General features: G+C 47.8%; 2 protein-coding genes across 6 annotated transcripts in view; one reads left to right on the forward strand and one right to left on the reverse strand.

The window, feature by feature from the left end:
- The window catches only part of cd247 (CD247 molecule), a 180,346-nt gene that overhangs the window by 30,658 nt on the left and 130,666 nt on the right, over positions 1-19,022 (forward strand). The window lies entirely within an intron of this gene.
- pla1a (phospholipase A1 member A) overlaps positions 1-19,022 on the reverse strand; it is a 39,146-nt gene that overhangs the window by 11,648 nt on the left and 8,476 nt on the right. Inside the window, exons 3-6 of one of the 2 annotated variants that reach the window (XM_055644304.1) lie at positions 17,880-18,057; positions 14,794-14,899; positions 11,418-11,519; positions 9,056-9,148 (exon numbers count right to left, since the gene is read on the reverse strand). In XM_055644304.1, the coding sequence (XP_055500279.1) occupies positions 9,056-9,148; positions 11,418-11,519; positions 14,794-14,899; positions 17,880-18,057 (479 nt within the window). Of the gene's footprint in view, positions 1-9,055; positions 9,149-11,417; positions 11,520-14,793; positions 14,903-17,879; positions 18,058-19,022 lie in introns of both variants that reach the window. The other variant, XM_055644303.1, reaches the window with a different exon arrangement.

Consider the following 19,022-nt stretch of genomic DNA (forward strand, 5'->3'; position numbering starts at 1 on the left):
CAGCACGGCCATTCAATGTGATCATGGCTGATCATCCCCAATCAGTACCCCGTTCCTGCCTTCTCCCCATATCCCCTGACTCCGCTATTTTTAAGAGCCCTATCTAGCTCTTTCTTGAAAGCATCCAGAGAACCTGCCTCCACCGCCCTCTGAGGCAGGGAATTGCACAGACTCACCACTCTCTGTGCGAAAACGCGTTTCCTCGCCTCCGTTCTAAATGGCTTACTCCTTATTCTTAAACTGTGGCCCCTGGTTCTGGACTCGCCCAACATCAGGAACTCCTCCGGCAGTTCATTTCATACACCCATCACCCTTTGTGTATAAAAAAAAAGCTTGCCGCTCAAATTCCTGTTAAATATTCCCCCCCCTCCTCCCCCGCTCCTTAAACTCATGTCCTCTGGTTCTCGATTTCCCCGACTCTGGGCACAATACTCTGTGTGTCCACCCCATCTATTTCTGTTGAGGCAGGTACAATAACATTTAAAAGACAGCAGGGCAGGTACATGGATTGTAGGTTACACAGAAAAGCTGGAGAAACTCAGCGGGTGCAGCAGCATCTATGGAGCGAAGGAAATAGGCAACGTTTCGGGCCAAAACCCTTCTTCAGACCTAAATGTACCTGCCCGAAACGTTGCCTATTTCCTTCGCTCCATAGATGCTGCTGCACCCGCTGAGTTTCTCCAGCTTTTTTGTGTAACCTTCGATTCTCCAGCATCTGCAGTTCCTTCTTAAACACATGATTGTAAATGTTTCGAGGGATATGGGACGAGTTCAGATGAGCCATCTTGGTTAGAATAGATGAGTTGGGCCAAAGGGCCTGTTTCCATGACTCTGACTCGACATAATTTGCCTAAAAGTGGGAACAAGTAAATTGAATTGAAATTTTAAAAAATTACAAGAACAGAAGAACAAAAAAAATGATCTGAATTGAAGCAAATAAATAAAATATAACGTAGACAATGGTCTACGACAAAAGTAGTCTTGCTGACTACTTTTAAAACAAAAAACAAAAGTTCCCAGTGAGAAGTTTTCAAAATTCTCTCTATTCAAGTAAGGTTAGAAACATAGAAAATAGGTGCAGGAGGAGGCCATTCGGCCCTTCGAGCCAGCACCGCCATTCATTGCGATCATGGCTGATTATCCCCAATCAATAACCCATGCCTGCCTTCTCCCCGTATCCCTCGACTCCACTAGCCCCTAGAGCTCTATTTAACTCTCTCTTAAATCCATCCTCTGTGGCAGGGAATTTCACAAATTCACAACTCTCTGGGTGAAAACGTTTTTTCTCACCTCAGTCTTAAATGGCCTCCCCTTTATTCTAAGACTGTGGCCCCCTGGTTCTGGACTTGCCCAACATTGGGAACATTTTTCCTGCATCTAGCTTGTCCAGAGCTTTTATAATTTTATAAAAGAGGCTCTATTAGATTGGAAAATAGCAACTTTATTTTCGAAACGAGAGGGGAGGGAGGAAGCAGAACTCTGCAAGCGGGTTAGTTTACAGAGAAATTGGAAAGCAATCGGGCAAAGTCAGCGTGGTTTTGTGAAACGGAAATCACATTTGACCAATTGATTGAGTGCCCTGGTTTGCTGCGATGAGCTAAGATTAGCAGTGTGCTAGCAACGAACCTCTGGTGTTGGTAGGTGGTTCAAAAGAAATGGAGGGGAGTGATGGCCATGTGAGAGGCGGCAAGATGTAGTTCTCAGCTTGTCAATTCAAACAAGATTCGGATTTTATTTTAATGACAGTTACAGTTGTATTCCTGTGCATTTGTCGTTGTGGGTCATTGGTCGGGTGTCAACGTTGCAGCAATATTTGTCTTTCAGTACTCCATGGACAGGCAATGTAAGGTGGTTGTAATCCGTAATTTAACCTTAAAGAACGCACAAGGTGCTGAAGGAACTCCGAGGGTCAATCAACATCTCTGGAGGGAATGAACAGATGATGTTTCGGGCTGGACCCTTCTTCAGATGGATGGAGTAAGGGGGGGGGCGGAAGCTAGAAAAGAGGGGCGGGGGGGGGGGGGGGGAGGAGAGAGGAGCCTGGCAAATGATAGATGGATACAGATGAGGGGGGGGGCGGGAGGGCATGTGGCAGATGGGTGGAATAAGTGACACAGGCAGGAGGTGACAAGTAGACGAGATGGTGTTGGGTAAGGTGAGGAGAGAAATGAGAAACTGAAGGGGAGGGGGGAGGAGAATGAAACGTGGTCTTGGGGATGGGAGATGAGTATTTTTTATGTCATCAACACGGGTGAAAACTAAATATAATGAAACAAATTAATTATACAAAGAGGAAGATCTACTGTCCGTTTGGTGGCAATAATCGTAGAGGAATGTTTGATACACAGTCATTGTTCCCCCATGATCGTGTGGGTGGGGGGAAGGCTGTTATCTAAAGTGAAGCACACAGTGCTGGAGGAACTCAGCGGGTCGGGCAGCATCTGTGGAGGGAATGGACAGCCGACGTTTTTGGTCAGGACCGTTCTTCAGTCTGGATCTTATCCATGTTCCCCAGGGATCCTGTCTGATCTGCTGAGCTACTCCAACACTTTTGTTATCAAAATATGACCACAACTAGAGGGCAGTCCTGAACTACCATCGACCTCATTGGGGACCCTGGGACTATCTGTAATTGTGCTACACTGGCCTGCGATCAGTTCCTGATACATGGAGAGCCACGGAGAGCTCGCAAATGCAGAAGATCAAAGCCACCGATGGTGCCTCTGCTAAATGCTCCCAGTTCATTGGGAGGACAAGGGAAGCAGCAACAGTGTCCTCTGCCAGGCCCCCCCCCCCCCCCCCCCGTCCATCCTCCTCCTCCCCCAGGCAACACCCCCCTTCCCCCCCCTCCCCCCCCCTATTTCACTGCCCTGGCTTCACCCACTGGGCCACACTGGTCAAGCCCAGTTCGGCCTCCAAAAACAGACACTTCACCCCGAGCTCCGTCAGGGGAATAAAGGGCCTGTCCCACTTTCCCGAGTTATTCACAAATTCTCCGGAGATATTCATGAATTCTCCCGAGTGTTCTCGCAGAATGTTCGTAAAGAACCTGTAGGAGTCCGTGGATATATATCGTAGCGGCTCGTCAGGCCAGCCGTAGGTACTCGGGGCACCAGGTAAGGCGGGACGTTTTTTCAGCACGATGAAAAATGTCCACGAGTAAGGAAAATAGCCCCAAGTACCTACGGCGGGCAACGATATATCCACAGACTCCTACGGCCTCCTATGGATTCGTTACGAACATTCTGCGAGTTTCAAAACTCGGGAGAATTTGTGAATAATTCGGGAAAGTGGGACAGGGCCTTTACACAGGAGGTTGGAGCTGCCTGGCCTGCTGTGATCATCCACCAGTTTGTTTATCACTCTTGCATGGCCTAGATTCATACAGCACAGAAACAGGCCCTTCAATCCAACCCTTCCCTGTTGACAAAGATGCCCCATCTACACTAGTCCCATTTGGCCAATTTCTCTCTAACCCTTTACTGTCCATGTATTCAAAATGTCTTTTAAATGCTGATATAGTACCTGCCTCAACTACCTCCTCTGGCAGCTTGTTCCAGATACCCAGTGTGTGAAATTTTGCCCCTCAGATTCTTATTAAATCTTTCCCTCTCACCTTAAACCCATGTCCTCCATTTCCCGATTCCCCTACACTGGGTAAAAGACTCCGTGCATCCACCTTGTCTATTCCCCATGTAATTTTATACACCTCTACGAGATCAACCCACGGAATGATCTACTAGTCCGCTCCAACCTTTCCCTGTACTCAGGCCCTCGAGTCCCTCCCCCGCTCTAACCCCATCAGCCAGCAGCTGCCGAGTCTGTACAACTCTGCTTCACACTGACCCCAGCAACCACGAGGCAGAAGAGGAAACAACAAAACTATCTCTGTCACAATATCTGTATTGGTTCAATGGTTCTTTAACAAAGTACAGTGAAATTCTGCACACAGATCAGTAAGATTATTGCCAAGTATTATGCAAGTATGAGCCCTGATTATGTTGCGTGTTTCCCACTAGGTGGCGCTTTGATGGCAGCCTCGCCTACAGTCTGTCATTTTTGTGTTTGTTTTGTTATTTTTAGTGTTTAAAAAGTTTGTGTTAATGTTCTCTGGTTTGTTTTATGTGGGGGGAGGGGGGAGGGGGGGGAAGGGAGAAACTTGTTTTCAATCTCTTACCTTGCCGGAGATGCGATTGTTTTCCGGGTTGTATCTCCGGTTGCTCTGCGGCCTAACATCGTGGATCTGGCGGCCTTGCTCGGGACTGTCTGTGAGCCCCACCGCGGGGCGTGGACTTACCATCGGAGCCGATTCCTTGCCTGGGATCGACGCTCCAACCGCGGCCTGCGGATCGTAACATCAAGGAGCTCGCAGTCTTGGGTTGAGACCGACGTCGGGAAGCTCCAAAACCGTAAAAACCTCAAAGTTCGACCCGGGGTGGATCGTCCGGCGCGGGGGAGCTGAGATCCCCCCCCCCCCCCGATGCAGGAGTTGGTAACTCCCATACGAGGAGGCTATGGGAGTAAGATCATCCCGTCAACGGAAGGTTAGAGGACCTCGACCGCTGGAGGACAAAGATGGGACGAGATTTGAACTTTTATCCCAGTGAGGAATGTGGAGGAGTCACTGTGGTGGATGTTTATGTTAAAATGTATTTTGTGTGTCCTGTTGATTTTTACTAGTATGACTGTATGGCAAATCAAATTCCTCGTATGTTGCAAAACATACTTGGCTAATAAGGTATGATTATTATTATAAAGTACAGAAACTGCCCACTGAGTATACATGCAAAAGTTGCCTGTTTTTGTTTTGTTGCCATTTTCACAGTCCATGAGAACCACTTTCACATTCGCATAAAGCCAAGTTGCAGCTGACACATCCATCCAGATCCACAAGGTAGACGTCTTGATTCTTGATCACCAACACTCAAACACATTGGTACTAGCTGGTATCGTGCAACTGGAATCAACACAGCTTTGGTCACACGGGTTAGGAAAGCTGCCACCGCCAAAAGGTTTGAGTTTATTATTGTCAGATCATAGAGTCATAGAGTGATACAGTGTGGAAACAGGCCCTTCGGCCCAACTCGCCCACACCAGCCAACAATGTCCCAGCTACACTAGCATGCCTGCCTGCATTTGGTCCATATCCCTCCAAACCAGTCGTATCCGGGTGAGCTGTTTTAAATATCTGGGAGTCCACATCTCTGAGGATATGACATGGGCATCACACGCCACAGCACTCGTGAGTAAGGCAAGGCAGCGCCTTTACCACCTCAGGCAATTGAGGAAATTCCGAGTGTCTCCGAGGATCCTCCAGTGCTTCTACTCAGCGGCGGTGGAAAGCATCTTGTCTGGAAATATTACCATCTGGTTTGGGAATTGCTCTGCCCAGGACAAGAAGGCTCTGCAGAGAGTAGTGCGTTCGGCCGAACGCACTATGGGAACTTCACTCGCCCACCCCTGCAGGAAACTATACATCAGGAGGTTCAACTCCAGAGCAAATAAAATCATGGGAGACCCCTTCCACCCCTGCAACGGACTGTTCCAATGCCTCCGTTTGCCATGCTGTGAGAACGGAGAGGTTGAGAAGGAGTTGCTTCCCAGAGGCCATTCGGACTGTAAACTCCCATCTCACCAGGGACTAACTTTACTGAACGTTTTTCCTTCCAATATTTAATATGTAAAAGAATATGTGTGTTATGATTGTGTTTATAGTTTGTTTGGTTGTTTGTCTTTTGCACAAAAGTCCGCGAGCATTGCCACTTTCATTTCACTGCACATCTCGTATGTGTATGTGACAAATAAACTTGACTTGACTATCCATGTGCCTGTGTAACTGTGTCTTAAACGTTGGGATAGTCCCAGCCTCAACTACCTCCTCTGGCAGCACATTCTATACACCCACCACCCTTTGTGTGAAAAAGTTACCCTCAGATTCCCATTAAATAATTTCCCCTTCGCCTTGAACCTATGTCCTCTGGTCCTCGACCTGTGTATCTATCTACCCGATCTATTCTTCCCATGATCTTGTACCAAAGTACAGTGAAAAAATGTTTTGCTTACTATTCAATCAAATCAGATAATAAGATACACAAATACTAGTACAATAGAACGAATGCCAGATACAGAGTGCAGAATATAGTTCTCGGCATTGTAGCACATCTGTTCCAGAGACAAATCCAATGTCCACAATGGGGTAGAGATGAATTGGACAGTACCCTAGCTTATGGAAGGACCGTTCAGAAGCCTGATAACAGAGGGGAAGAAGCTGTTCTTGCATCTGGTGATGTGCATTTTCGAGCTTCTCTACCTTCTGCTGGATAGGAGCAGGGAGAGGGAGGAATGACCGGGGAGGGACAAGTCTGATTTATGTGTTGGCTGTTTATGTGAGGCAGTGTGAAGTGTGGATGGAGTGGAGAGTGGGAAATCTGCAGATGCTGGAATCTTGATAGCAAAAGGATTTGAGTATAGGAGCAGGGAAGTTCTACTGCAGTTGTACAGGGTCTTGGTGAGACCACACCTGGAGTATTGCGTACAGTTTTGGTCTCCAAATCTGAGGAAGGACATTCTTGCCATAGAGGGAGTGCAGAGAAGGTTCACCAGACTGATTCCTGGGATGTCAGGACTGTCTTATGAAGAAAGACTGGATAGACTTGGTTTATACTCTCTAGAATTTAGGGGATTGAGAGGGGATCTTATAGAAACTTACAAAATTCTTAAGGGGTTGGACAGGCTAGATGCAGGAAGATTGTTCCCGATGTTGGGGAAGTCCAGGACAAGGGGTCACAGCTTAAGGATAAGGGGGAAATCCTTTAAAACCGAGATGAGAAGAACTTTTTTCACACAGAGAGTGTGGTGAATCTCTGGAACTCTCTGCCACAGAGGGTAGTCGAGGCCAGTTCATTGGCTACATTTAAGAGGGAGTTAGATGTGGCCCTTGTGGCTAAGGGGATCAGAGGGTATGGAGAGAAGGCAGGTACGGGATACTGAGTTGGATGATCAGCCATGATCATATTGAATGGCGGTGCAGGCTCGAATGGCCGAATGGCCTACTCCTGCACCTAATTTCTATGTTTCTATGTCTATGTTTTGAGTGCTGGAGTTACTCAGCGGGTCAGGCAGCATCTCTGGAGAACATGGATAGGTGATGTTTCAGGTGGAAATACTTCTTCAGTCCTTTCTCCGTGCCCCGAGCCAACACATCACCTTCCCCCGTCCTCCAATGATGCAACGTAACCTGCCCTTGGGGGGGGGGGGGGGGGGGGGGGGGGGGGGGGGGGGGAATACCATTATGCTGCAAAGATGCCGAGAAGATTTGTGAGGGTTTCGCCAGGACTCCTTGGAGAGCAGGAGATTGAGGGGTGCGTAAAATTATAGATGGGGTGAACGCAGAGTTGTTTACTAAGATGGGGAAATCTAAAACTAGAGAGCCTTAGTGAGAGCATTAACGAGAAACTGAGGGACAACGTTATCACTCGGAGGGTGGATGGAACCCTTTCTCAAGATGCTGCCTGGCCTGCTGTCATCATCCAGCAGTTTGTTTTTCACTCGTGCAAGGCATAGAGTCATACAGCACAGAAGCAGGCCCTTCAGTCCAACCTGTCCATGCTGATCAAGATGCCCCATCTACACTAGACTCATCTGCCTGCGTTTGGCCCATATCCCTATGCACAGTGGCGCAGCGGTAGAGTTGCTGCCTTACAGCGAATGCAGCGCCGGAGACCCAGGTTCGATCCCGACTACGGGTGCCGTCTGTACGGAGTTTGTACATTCTCCCCGTGACCTGCGTGGGTTTTCTTCAAGATCTTCCGTTTCCTCCCACACTCCAAAGACGTACAGATTTGTAGGTTAAGTGGTTTGGGGAATGTAAAAATTGTCCCTAATACGTGTAGGATAGTGTTAATGTGCGGGGATCACTGGTTGGCATGGACCTGGTGGGCCGAAGGGCCTGTTTCCGCGCTGCATCTCTAAACTAAACTACAGGTTCAAATATCTTTTAAATGCTGTTCTAGTATTTACCTCCTCTGGTAGTTCGTTCCATACACCCACCACCCTCTGAGTGAAAGAGTTGCCTTTCAGGACCTCTCCTGAGAGAATAGAAACTAGAAATTAGGTGCAGGACCTCGGCCCTGAGCCTGAATTCAATATGATCATGCAGCTGGGTCAATCCATTCATATCCATACATGCCACAAGGGCCACATACTCCCTCTGGAGGCTTTAGAAGGCCTATGGAGCAGCTGGGCTTGTACACTCTGGAGTTTAGAAGGATGAGAGGGAATCTTATTGAAACATATAAGATTATTAAGGGTTTGGACACGCTAGAAGCAGGAAAAATGTTCCCGATGTTGGGGGAGTCCAGAACCAGGGGCCACAGTTTAAGAATAAGGAGTAAGCCATTTAGAACGGAGACGAGGAAACACTTTTTCTTACAGAGTGTTGCGAGTCTGTGGAATTCTCTGCCTCAGAGGGCGGTGGAGGCCGGTTCTCTGGATACTTTCAAGAGAGAGATAGATAGGGCTCTTAAAAATAGCAGAGTCAGGGGATATGGGGAGAAGGCAGGAACGGGGTACAGATTGGGGATGATCAGCCATGATCACATTGAATGGCGGTGCTGGCTCGAAGGGCCGAATGGCCTACTCCTGCACCTATTGTCTATTGTCCTTAACCTTCCCTTCTACCTTAAACATCGGCTCTTTATACTCCCCTATCCTGGGGGGAAAAAACAACCCTATCTTTGCCCCCTCCTGATTTTGTAACTCTCTGTAAAGTTGTCCTGACATCTCCTTCATACCAGTGCAGACACTCCTAATCTCTCCTTGAAATTCAAACCCTCCAATCCAGTCATCCAGACTTGTGCATCTTCTCCGCAGCACCCTCTTTAACTTAATCACATCCTTGCTGAAGCTCGGTGCCCTGAACTGCAGAATACCCCAATGCAACGTGATGTACCCAATGCCATTGGGCATGCCTGCCACCCTGCCTACCTGTGTTGCCACAAGATACTTGCATTCCCCAGTGGTTTGGGAATGCCTGCAGCACCGGGTGAGATGTTACCTGAGAGCCGGGAGGACCTTGAGCAGCCAGGTTGGTCATTTCCATCGTTCAGGTAGAAATCGAGGTGGCCAACTGGCTGGGAAATCCCAAAGTCTGTAAATGACCAGAATAGCACACAGATTAGCCATTCTCAAAAACCAAAATAAATTTCATTCAGAATAAAAAAACAAATGCGAAACAAAACCTCTGCAAAATTCCCAGTGGCTCGACGTACATTCATTAGCGTTGTGGTCGGTAGCGTTCAGCAAACTATCCTGATACCAGGCCCCCTGGAGTGTTCCCCTTGTTTGAGGGGCGTCTCCACCCCTCCCCCTAGCGGAAGGACCCTGGTGTGTGGTCCTCCCCCACAGAGCCTTGGCATCATCAAGCTTCAGCGAGTCCCTCAGCATGTGTTCCTGCAGTCTGGCGTGGGCCAGCCGGCGCCATTCCCCGATTAACTGCAGGGGTCAGGTCACTCCAGAAAATACATCCGGGCTGGTCATGGGAGGCAGGAACCAAATCAGGGGGGGGCTGTTTATACTCCCCATTCTTTCACCACATGTCAGTCCCACCATCCCGGGAATTAAACTGGTGAACTTACGCTGCACTCGCTCAATAGGTGGTGTTTGGCACAGACAAAGTTCTGCTCTAAGTTGCTCCACTCAGCCGTCTCCCCTGTGAAGTTGTACAGCCAGAGGCAGCAGTGGGAGGGAGAGAGCTCTCTCCCTCCCTCCCTCCATCGCCTGGTGGAGGTCAGATACTACGCTGCCCATGAACTCCACATTGTCCATGGCCACCAGGCATGTGCCCCTGAGCACACGCCGTTGATGCACTATGCATTCGAATATCAATACAGGAGTGATCAAAAATCATCCATTCATTTTTCTTCCCACTTTGCTCCAATACGTGTTTTTAATTCATTGAGCGCTGAACTGCAGATTTTGCAGTGCGTTGTATTTCTGGAACATCAGGAACCTAGAAAATAGGTGCAGGAGTAGGCCATTCTGCCCTTCGAGCCAGCGCCGTCGTTCAATATCATCATGGCTGATCATCAGTACCCTCTCCCCATATCCCTTGATTCCATTAGCCCTAACAGCCATATCTAAGTGTCTCTTGAATATTTCAGAAGCACAAATGTTTGGGATTGTCTATTGTGCACTAAATGCTATTCCCTTTATTAGGTATGTTACAAAACCTACCTGAATCGTCATTGGGAATCTGCCCACAGCCAGGAACGCGATTTTGGGGTTTGGAGGGGGCGGGTTTAAAACGCGATTCTTTACTAGGCTGTCAGTAATCGCAGATGTTCCCTAGTAAATCATTAACGAAAAATCGCTGCAAGACCCGGTCGCAAAAGGTATTATTTTTATAGGCCTCGATAATATCGTTATAATAGTTTTAAAATTACTCTCTCATTCCGCAACCTCTCGCAGCCCCAGGGTTTTATAAACAAACAATTAAAGGTATGCACCTTATTTTTACATTAAAGAGCTGTATATAACCCTCCCTCAAGTTATCTGGTGAGTAGTCAGATTTTTATATCCCGCAGTATTTTTCTCGGCATTGTGAGGGCACTAATCCAGCGCGATGTGAACCTTCTAACCAGCGCGTTCACATGAACCCACTAGAAAGCCGATTTAAATACATTTATGGTACAAAATTGAACACTAAATTCCTTCCATTTGGCCTATTTTTAATTAATTTAGATATAAAAATCATGCAGATTTTGAAGTGCGTTGAATTTCTTTGGACACTCAGGCTATTTAAAAATGTTAATCTCTCCTTAAGAAATGGGCTTTTGACTATCCAAGATCACAGCTTTTTTGCCATGTCCGTTGAAAATCAATAGGGATCAAGATGCTAATTTCCGAGTATGAACCCTGCCATCCTTTTTTCTCCCCAGATATGAAAGTGATTTGGTGTCCTATTAAACTTATTGTTAGCTTTATCTGATGGGATAAATTCAGGAGCACAAGATTTTTAAAATCTCAAAATTTTGTAACAAATGCTATACCTTTATCCAGTATCTCTGCACAGTGTACGTCTCGACTCTAATCAAGCATAGTCTTTTCACTGACTAGATAGCACGGCACTACACAGCTTTTCACTGCACCTCTGTACATGTGGCAATACTAAACTACACATAGTTAAACTCATCTCTCCCTGATCCTTTCCCTACACAAAGCTGCTTGGACACCACTGTTGTATCTGCCTCCACCAGCCCGTGGCAGCACGTTCCCCAGGCACCCACCACCCTTGCCCCGCACATCTGCTTTAAACTGTGGCCCTCTCACTGTAGGGGTGATGCGGTGACATTCCCAGGCTGGGGATAGAGGTAGTGAGTGTGTCCCCGGTCGAGGAGACGAATGCTTCTCACACTTACTGTCAGAGTCGCTGTGAATGGCTTCCACAAACAGTGCATCGCTGGCATCTAGCCGTCTCTCCCCAGTGCTCCTGGAAAACTTGGGTCCCGCAGGGTCCAGGCCTGGGGGAGAGAGACGGGCAGATCAAAGCCAGGCGGTGCGTTTACAAAATATTCCGCAGTTGCTGCCTCCGCTCAACATTGAATAGAGCCATTCTTTACTAGTATTGTATTCCACTGGAGACAGCAATGTCTTTATTTAGTTTACTTTCGAGGTACAGCATGGAAACAGGCCCTTCAGCCCACTGAGTCCAAACTGTTCATCGATCTCCTCTTCACATTTCTACATTATCCCCACTCCCTGCAGGGAATTTAGAGGCCAATTCACCTCCAAACCCACATGTGGGAGGAAACCAGAGCACCCGGAGAAATCCCAACGCAGTCACAGGGAGAACATAGAAACATAGAAAATGGGTGCAGGAGTAGAGGCCATTCGGCCCTTCGAGCCTGCACCGCCATTCAATATGATCATGGCTGATCATCCAACTCAGTAGTACCCTGTACCTGCCTTCTCTCCATACCCCCTGATCCCGTACAAACTCTACGCAGACAGTACCCGCGGTCAGGATGGAACGGGGATCTCTGGCGCTGTGAGGCAGCAGCACTACCCGCTGAACCACCGTGACACCCATCGCTCATTTGTTTTGCATGGACGTTTTGTCATCTTCATCTACCCCCCTTGTTGACATAACTCCTCCTTGTGTCCTTACGGCTTAGCCATCACTATTATTTTCAGGAGGTTTATCTGGTCCTGGAGCCAAGGCCAGGATCTGGTGCCTATACGCGGGTCTCGAGTGCTGCCAACTCCACTCTTGTTGGGCCAATATTTCCCCCGTCCCCACCCACTCCTGATACTGACTCTTGTGACTTTGTCATTGCTCCCAATCCCTACAGCTCTGGGTTGGACAGACATGGGTCATTTTCTCTGGAACTCCTGAGGTTGCGGGGAGATCCGACAGACGTATATAGGCTTGTGCGAGGCATAGACGGGGTCGATGGTCAGAACCTTTTCTCCAGGATGGATAAACCAACTACTAGAGTGCGTCGCTTTAAAGCGAGAGGGGCCTGTCGTACTGTCTGGTCCTTTTCCAATGGCCTCTACGGTCCTTGACTGACTCCCTCTGTCCTCCAGTAGGAATGTCAAAGGGAGTGGGCGTAGCTTTAAGATGAGAGGGGCAAAGTTTAAAGGAGTTGCGTGGGGAAACTTTTTTCCATCGAGATAGTGGGTGCCTGGAACGCGCTGCTGGGGCTGGTGGTGGTGGAGGCAGATACGATCGTGGTGTTTAAGAGACTTTTGGATAGGCACATAGATATGGAGCGGTGTGGATCACGTTCTGGCGGGGATCTAACCTGGCAGCATGTTCAGCATGGACATTGGGGGCCGAAGGGCCTGTTCCCCTGTTGTACTATGTTCATGATCTGACCTTGTTGGTGACATCCCAACCTCCAGGTCCCCAGCACCTGCATCCTGCTGCAGTAGTTTGTGTTACGTCCGTGACTATTCTTAGGGACTATTTCTATGTACTGCACTCTAAAGGGCCACAAAGATTGAAACACTAGGGTTGCCAACTGCCCCATATTAGCTGGGACAGCCCATGTATTCGGATAAATTGGTTTGTCCCGTATGGGACCGCCCTTGTCCTGTATTTGACCGCTACTACTCGGGTCGAGGGGACTGTCGGGTCGGAGCGGCACGTCCTGCCCCGCCTCACCCGCCCGACGTAGTGCAGCCCGTGGAATGCAGCAGCAGCGCCTCGCCCGTGGCCCTGTCAGTCGGCAGCCCGGCCAACTGTCCGACCTTCGGACCTTCGCTTGCCGCTGATATGGCCGATCATCCGTTTATGAGTTGGACGGGGCGCTGGACTTGGGCCAAACCTGCCCTCAGCTATCCCGCCGTCTGGGCTGTGTGTGCAGTCCAGCACCCGGGCCAACTCATCATTCACTCAGCCCCACAGCCGAGTCGGTCAACGAATTGCCGTCGGGAATTTGTCCCGTATTTTCACCTTTTGTCATTTATTTGGGAGTGGGAGAGTTGGCAACCCTATGAAACACACACATGCAAGGTTTGTTAGCATGCAACGGGCCCTTGTCCATGCTGACCAAGTGGGCACACTGGACTAGTCCCAATTGCCTGCGTTTGGCCCATAGCCCTCTAAACCCTTCCTATCCATATCTGCCAAATGTTTCTTTGGAAGTCGTAATTGTATCCATATTCGTTAGCTCCATTTCCATTCCTGATATGGATTGTCCTCTAGGTGAAAAAGTTAAGCCTTAAGGGCCTGTCCCACTTGGGAGTCATTTGCGCGTCTCACAGGTGGTACACGAAGATTTTGTGAATCCCATCACTGCCTACGGCACCACGCACGTGTAATGCAAGCCTTGTGCGCGTAATACACGCCATGCGCATAAATGACACGCAAATTACACCCAAGTGGGACAATCCCTTAAGGTTTCTCTGAAACCTCTCCCCTCTCACTTCAAGCTCTAGTTTTAGGATCCTCTGCCTGGGGCAAAGACTGTGAGCATTCACGTTATCTGTACCCCTCATAATATTATACACCTCAGTAAGATCACCCCTCGGCTGTAAACTGGGTTTGGATGGAACTTTATCCTTCAACAAATAACGATATTACAGATTATACGTGTAGGAAGGAACTGAAGATGCTGGTTTAAACCGAAGATAGACACAAAAAGCTGGAGTAACTCAGTGGGACAGGCAGCATCTCTAGATAGAAGGAATGGGTGATGTTTTGTTCGACAACCTCAGATTCATAGAGTGATACAGTGTGGGTACAGGCCCTTCAGCCCAACCTGCCTACACAGGCCAACATGTCACAGTTGCACTAGTCCCAACTGCCTGTGCTTGGTCCATATCCCTCCAAACCTGTCATATCCATGTACCTGTCTAACCGCTTCTTAAACATTGGGATAGTCCCAGCCTCAACTACCTCCTCTGGCAGCTTATTCCATAAAAGCTACCCCTCAGATTCCTGTTAAATCTTTTCCCCTTCACCTTGAACCTATGGCCACTGGTCCTCGATTCCCCCACTCTGTGCAAGATCCACCCGATTTATTCCTCTCATGATTGAATACACCTCTATAAGAATATAGAATTCACCCTCCTGCGCTCCAAGGAAGAGAGACCGAGCCATCTCAACCTCTCCCTGTAGCCTAGACCCTCTAGTCCTGGCAACACCCTCGTAAATCATCTCTACACCCTTTCAAGCTCGACAGACTCTTCAGATTCCATAGACAGACTTCAGCTTCCATATATTTCAGCATGAGTGAACCTTTTCTCACTGACAGCTGACTGGATTTTGCCCGCGCAAGGAGTTACCTGTAATTCTTCCAAGTTTTCCATCAAACATTTGACCCACATATCCGGCCACATGTGCTCCCAGACTGATCCCAATCAAATGGAAGGACTCTCTTGTGCTTCCCCGCTGCTGAAAATATAGCCGTGGTTAATCCATGGGTTGATGATAAACGCACACATTTCCACGCTCGGCAAAGTCAGCAAAGATCTTTCACTGCCTCATAAGTTGATTCAGCTTCCTCTAAGATGACAGGAGTTTTTATTTGATGTCAAAAATATCACATTGCTGAGTGAGTGGGCAGAAGCGTGGCAGATGCAGTATAATATAGATAAATGTGAGGTTTTGGCGGCACAAACAAGAGGGCAGATTATTATCTCAATGGGGTTAGGTTAGGTAAGGGGGAGGTACAGAGAGACCTGGGTGTCCTTGTACACCGGTCACTGAAAGTTGGCGTGCAGGTACAGCAGGCAGTGAAGAAAGCTAATGGAATGTTGGCCTTCATAGCAAGAGGATTTCAGTATAGGAGTAAAGAGGTTCTTCTGCGGTTGTATAGGGCTCTGGTAAGACCACATCTGGAGTATTGTGTACAGTTTTGGTCTCCGAATTTGAGGAAGGACATCCTTGTGATTGAGGCAGTGCAGCGTAGGTTCACAAGATTGATCCCTGGGATGGCGGGACTGTCATATGTGGAAAGATTGAAAAGACTAACTAGGCTTGTATTCATTGGAGTTTAGAAGGATGAGGGGGAATCTTATAGAAACATATAAAATTATAAAAAGGACTGGACAAGCTAGATGCAGGAAAAATGTTCCCAATGTTGGGCGAGTCCAGAACCAGAGGCCACAGTCTTAGAATAAAGGGGAGGCCATTTAAGACTGAGGTGAGAAAAAACGTTTTCACCCAGAGAGTTGTGAATTTGTGGAATTCCCTGCCACAGAGGGCAGTGGAGGCCAAGTCATTGGATGGATTTAAGAGAGAGCTCTAGGGGCTAGTGGAATCAAGCGATATGGGGAGAAGGCAGGCACGGGTTATTGATTGGGGACGATCAGCCATGATCACAATGAATGGCAGTGTTGGCTCGAAGGGCCGAATGGCCTCCTCCTGCACCTATTTTCTCTGTTTCTATTGCCTGTGTGAGAGGAAGTGTGGTTGGAAAGAAGTAGTGGAAGTTTAGATTGTGAAACGGAGGACAATGTTTCTAGCAGTAAGACTGAAGTTTTTGTTGCTGATATCCATATCCAAAGAAGGTGGCTTTTACAGGAGAAGCAAAGAATGGTGGATGTGTAGGAAATGAACTGCAGATACTCCAACGATAAGACACAAAATGCTGGAGTAACTCAGCGGGACAGGCAGCATCTCTGGATAGAACGGATGGGTGACGTTTCGGCTCGAGATCCTTCAGAATAAAGAAGAGTCTCATCCTGAAACCTCACCGATTTCTTCCCCCCCATAGATGCTGCCTGTCCATTCGGCCTTTCGAGCCAGCACCGCCATTCAATGTGATCATGGCTGATCATCCCCAATCTGCACCCTTCCATCTCCCCCTTTGTCATTTAACCATATAACCATATAACAATTACAGCACGGAACAGGCCATCTCGACCCTTCTAGTCCGTGCCGAACACATAATCTCCCCTAGTCCCACATACCTGCACTCAGACCATAACCCTCCATTCCCTTCCCATCCATATAACTATCCAATTTATTTTTAAATGATAAAAACGAACCTGCCTCCACCACCTTCACTGGAAGCTCATTCCACACAGCTACCACTCTCTGAGTAAAGAAGTTCCCCCTCATGTTACCCCTAAACTTCAGTCCCTTAATTCTCATGTCATGTCCCCTTGTTTCAATCTTCCCTACTCTCAGTGGGAAAAGCTTTTCCACGTCAACTCTGTCTATCCCTCTCATCATTTTAATAACCCTCTATCAAGTCCCCCATTAACCTTCTGCGCTCCAAAGAATAAAGCCCTAACTTGTTCAACCTTTCTCTGTAACTTAGTTACTGAACCCCTCCAGGCAACATTCTAGTAAATCTCCTCTGTACTCTCTCTATTTTGTTGACATCCTTCCTATAATTAGGCGACCAAAATTGTACACCATACTCCAGAATTGGGCCTCACCATGCCTTGTACACTATTTTAATTCATTATATCCCACTTTCTATACCTCAATGCTCTGATTTATAAAGGCCAGCACACCAAAAGCTTTCTTTACCACCCTATCTACATGGGATTCCACTTTCAGGGAACTGTGCACAGTTATTCCCAGATCCCTCTGTTCACCTACATTCTTCAATTCCCTACCATTTACCATGTACGTCCTATTTTGATTTGTCCTGCCAAGATGTAGCACCTCACACTTATCAGCATTAAACTCCATCTGCCATCTTTCAGCCCACTCTTTCAACTGGCATAAATCTCTCTGTAGACTTTGAAACTCTACTTCATTACCCGCAACCCCACCTATCTTAGTATCATCTGCATACTATACTGCATACATTTGCCCGATTGAACACACAGAGGACTGAGGATCTAACTGGGATGGAGGTGTTGCAGATATTACCAGGACTGATGGGCCACTGTTGAAGATTGAGGGGGGCTCTTATAGAAACTTACAAAATTCTTAAGGGGTTGGACAGGCTAGATGTAGGAAGATTGTTCCCGATGTTGGGGAAGTCCAGAACAAGGGGTCACAGTTTAAGGATAAAGGGGAAATCTTTTAGGTGAGATCTTTGAGATGAGAAAAACATTTTTCACACGGAGAGTGGTGAATCTGTGGAATTCTCTGCCACAGAGGGTAGTTGAGGCCAGTTCATTGGCTATATTTAAGAGGGAGTTAGATGTGGCCCTTGTGGCTAAAGGGATCAGGGGGTATGGAGAGAAGGCAGGTACGGGATACTGAGTTGGATGATCAGCCATGATCATATTGAATGGTGGTGCAGGCTCGAAGGGCCGAATGGCCTACTCCTGCACCTATTTTCTATGTTACAATAAATCTGTACCCTTCCAATCGCGAGCATGGTGTCAATCTGGCCTTCAGTGTTAGCGCAGTAACGCAACTTGGTAATTCCAGTCACATCGAGCCTATTGGTTTGGATACTTACTACAAGTGTTTGTATAAAGGAAACAATCTTCACTCCCAGCGTGTCCATGTTTTTCACTGCGGAGGTGTACAAAGCTGTGGCTCCAATGATCCAGTCTACCGTAACAACATTCACGTCCATTGCATGAATCAGTTCCTTGGCCATGCTGTCAACCCACGATGGCTTGCTCCCTGTCAATCTCAAAAGATAATTGACGAAATACTGTGGTGTAAAATACCAAGAATGATTACGCGCGCACGCGATGTTATGTGGCCAACATGTCACGTATCTGTCTCTCTCCGCCTGCTGTGGGCAACTGTGATAAAACCTCTACAGGAGGCGTTCTCCAGGCACGGTTGCTCAATGTGCAACTTTGGAGCCACATTCCCCTTCCCTCCATTGCTGTTCCACGTGGAAGAGTCGACAGTGTTTAATTGTCATCTGACGCCAGGACAATGAATGAAGGGATGGCACGGTGGCGCAGCGGCAGAGCTGCTGCCTTACAGCGCCAGAGACCCAGGTTCCATCCTGACTACGGGAGCTGTCTGTACGTTCTCCCTGTGACTGCGTGGGTTTTCGCCGGGCGCTCCGGTTTACTCCCACATCCTCAAGACGTGCAAGTTTGAAGGCCAATTGGCTGAGGTAAAATTGTAAATTGTCCCGTGTGTGTGTGTGTAGGATAGTTAGTGTACAGTGTGATGGATGGTCTGCGCGGACTGGATGGGCCAAAGGGCCTGTTTCCGCACTGTATCTCTAAAGTTGAGTCATTCTTGCTGCAGTTTAACAGCCTTGTAAATGCAATATACAGATAATATTTAATATTCAAACAGACAGTAAATTATTCACCATAACACAATTGTGCAAAACCAAAGTCCTTAGTGCAACCAAAGACATGGATGTTCATAATAGCTGAGGTCAGTGTTGTGCAGTGTTCAAGAGCCTGGGGGTTGCCGGGAAGAAGCGGTTCTTGAACCTGGAGGTCATGGTTATCTAGTAACAGGCAGATTTCACAGCCACATTATCAATAAGTGAAAGGTGGCCTCTCATATTTAAATGCACACAGTACAGTGACTTCAGACCAAGGAGAGATTCACATTTGAAGTAAAATATCCCAGCGTTATCTGTTGAATTGGCTTCATCTCTGCCCTGCAATGATGAACAGTG

This window comes from Leucoraja erinacea, chromosome 13 (assembly GCF_028641065.1).
Source record: "Leucoraja erinacea ecotype New England chromosome 13, Leri_hhj_1, whole genome shotgun sequence".
Taxonomy (NCBI): Eukaryota; Metazoa; Chordata; class Chondrichthyes; order Rajiformes; family Rajidae; genus Leucoraja; species Leucoraja erinaceus.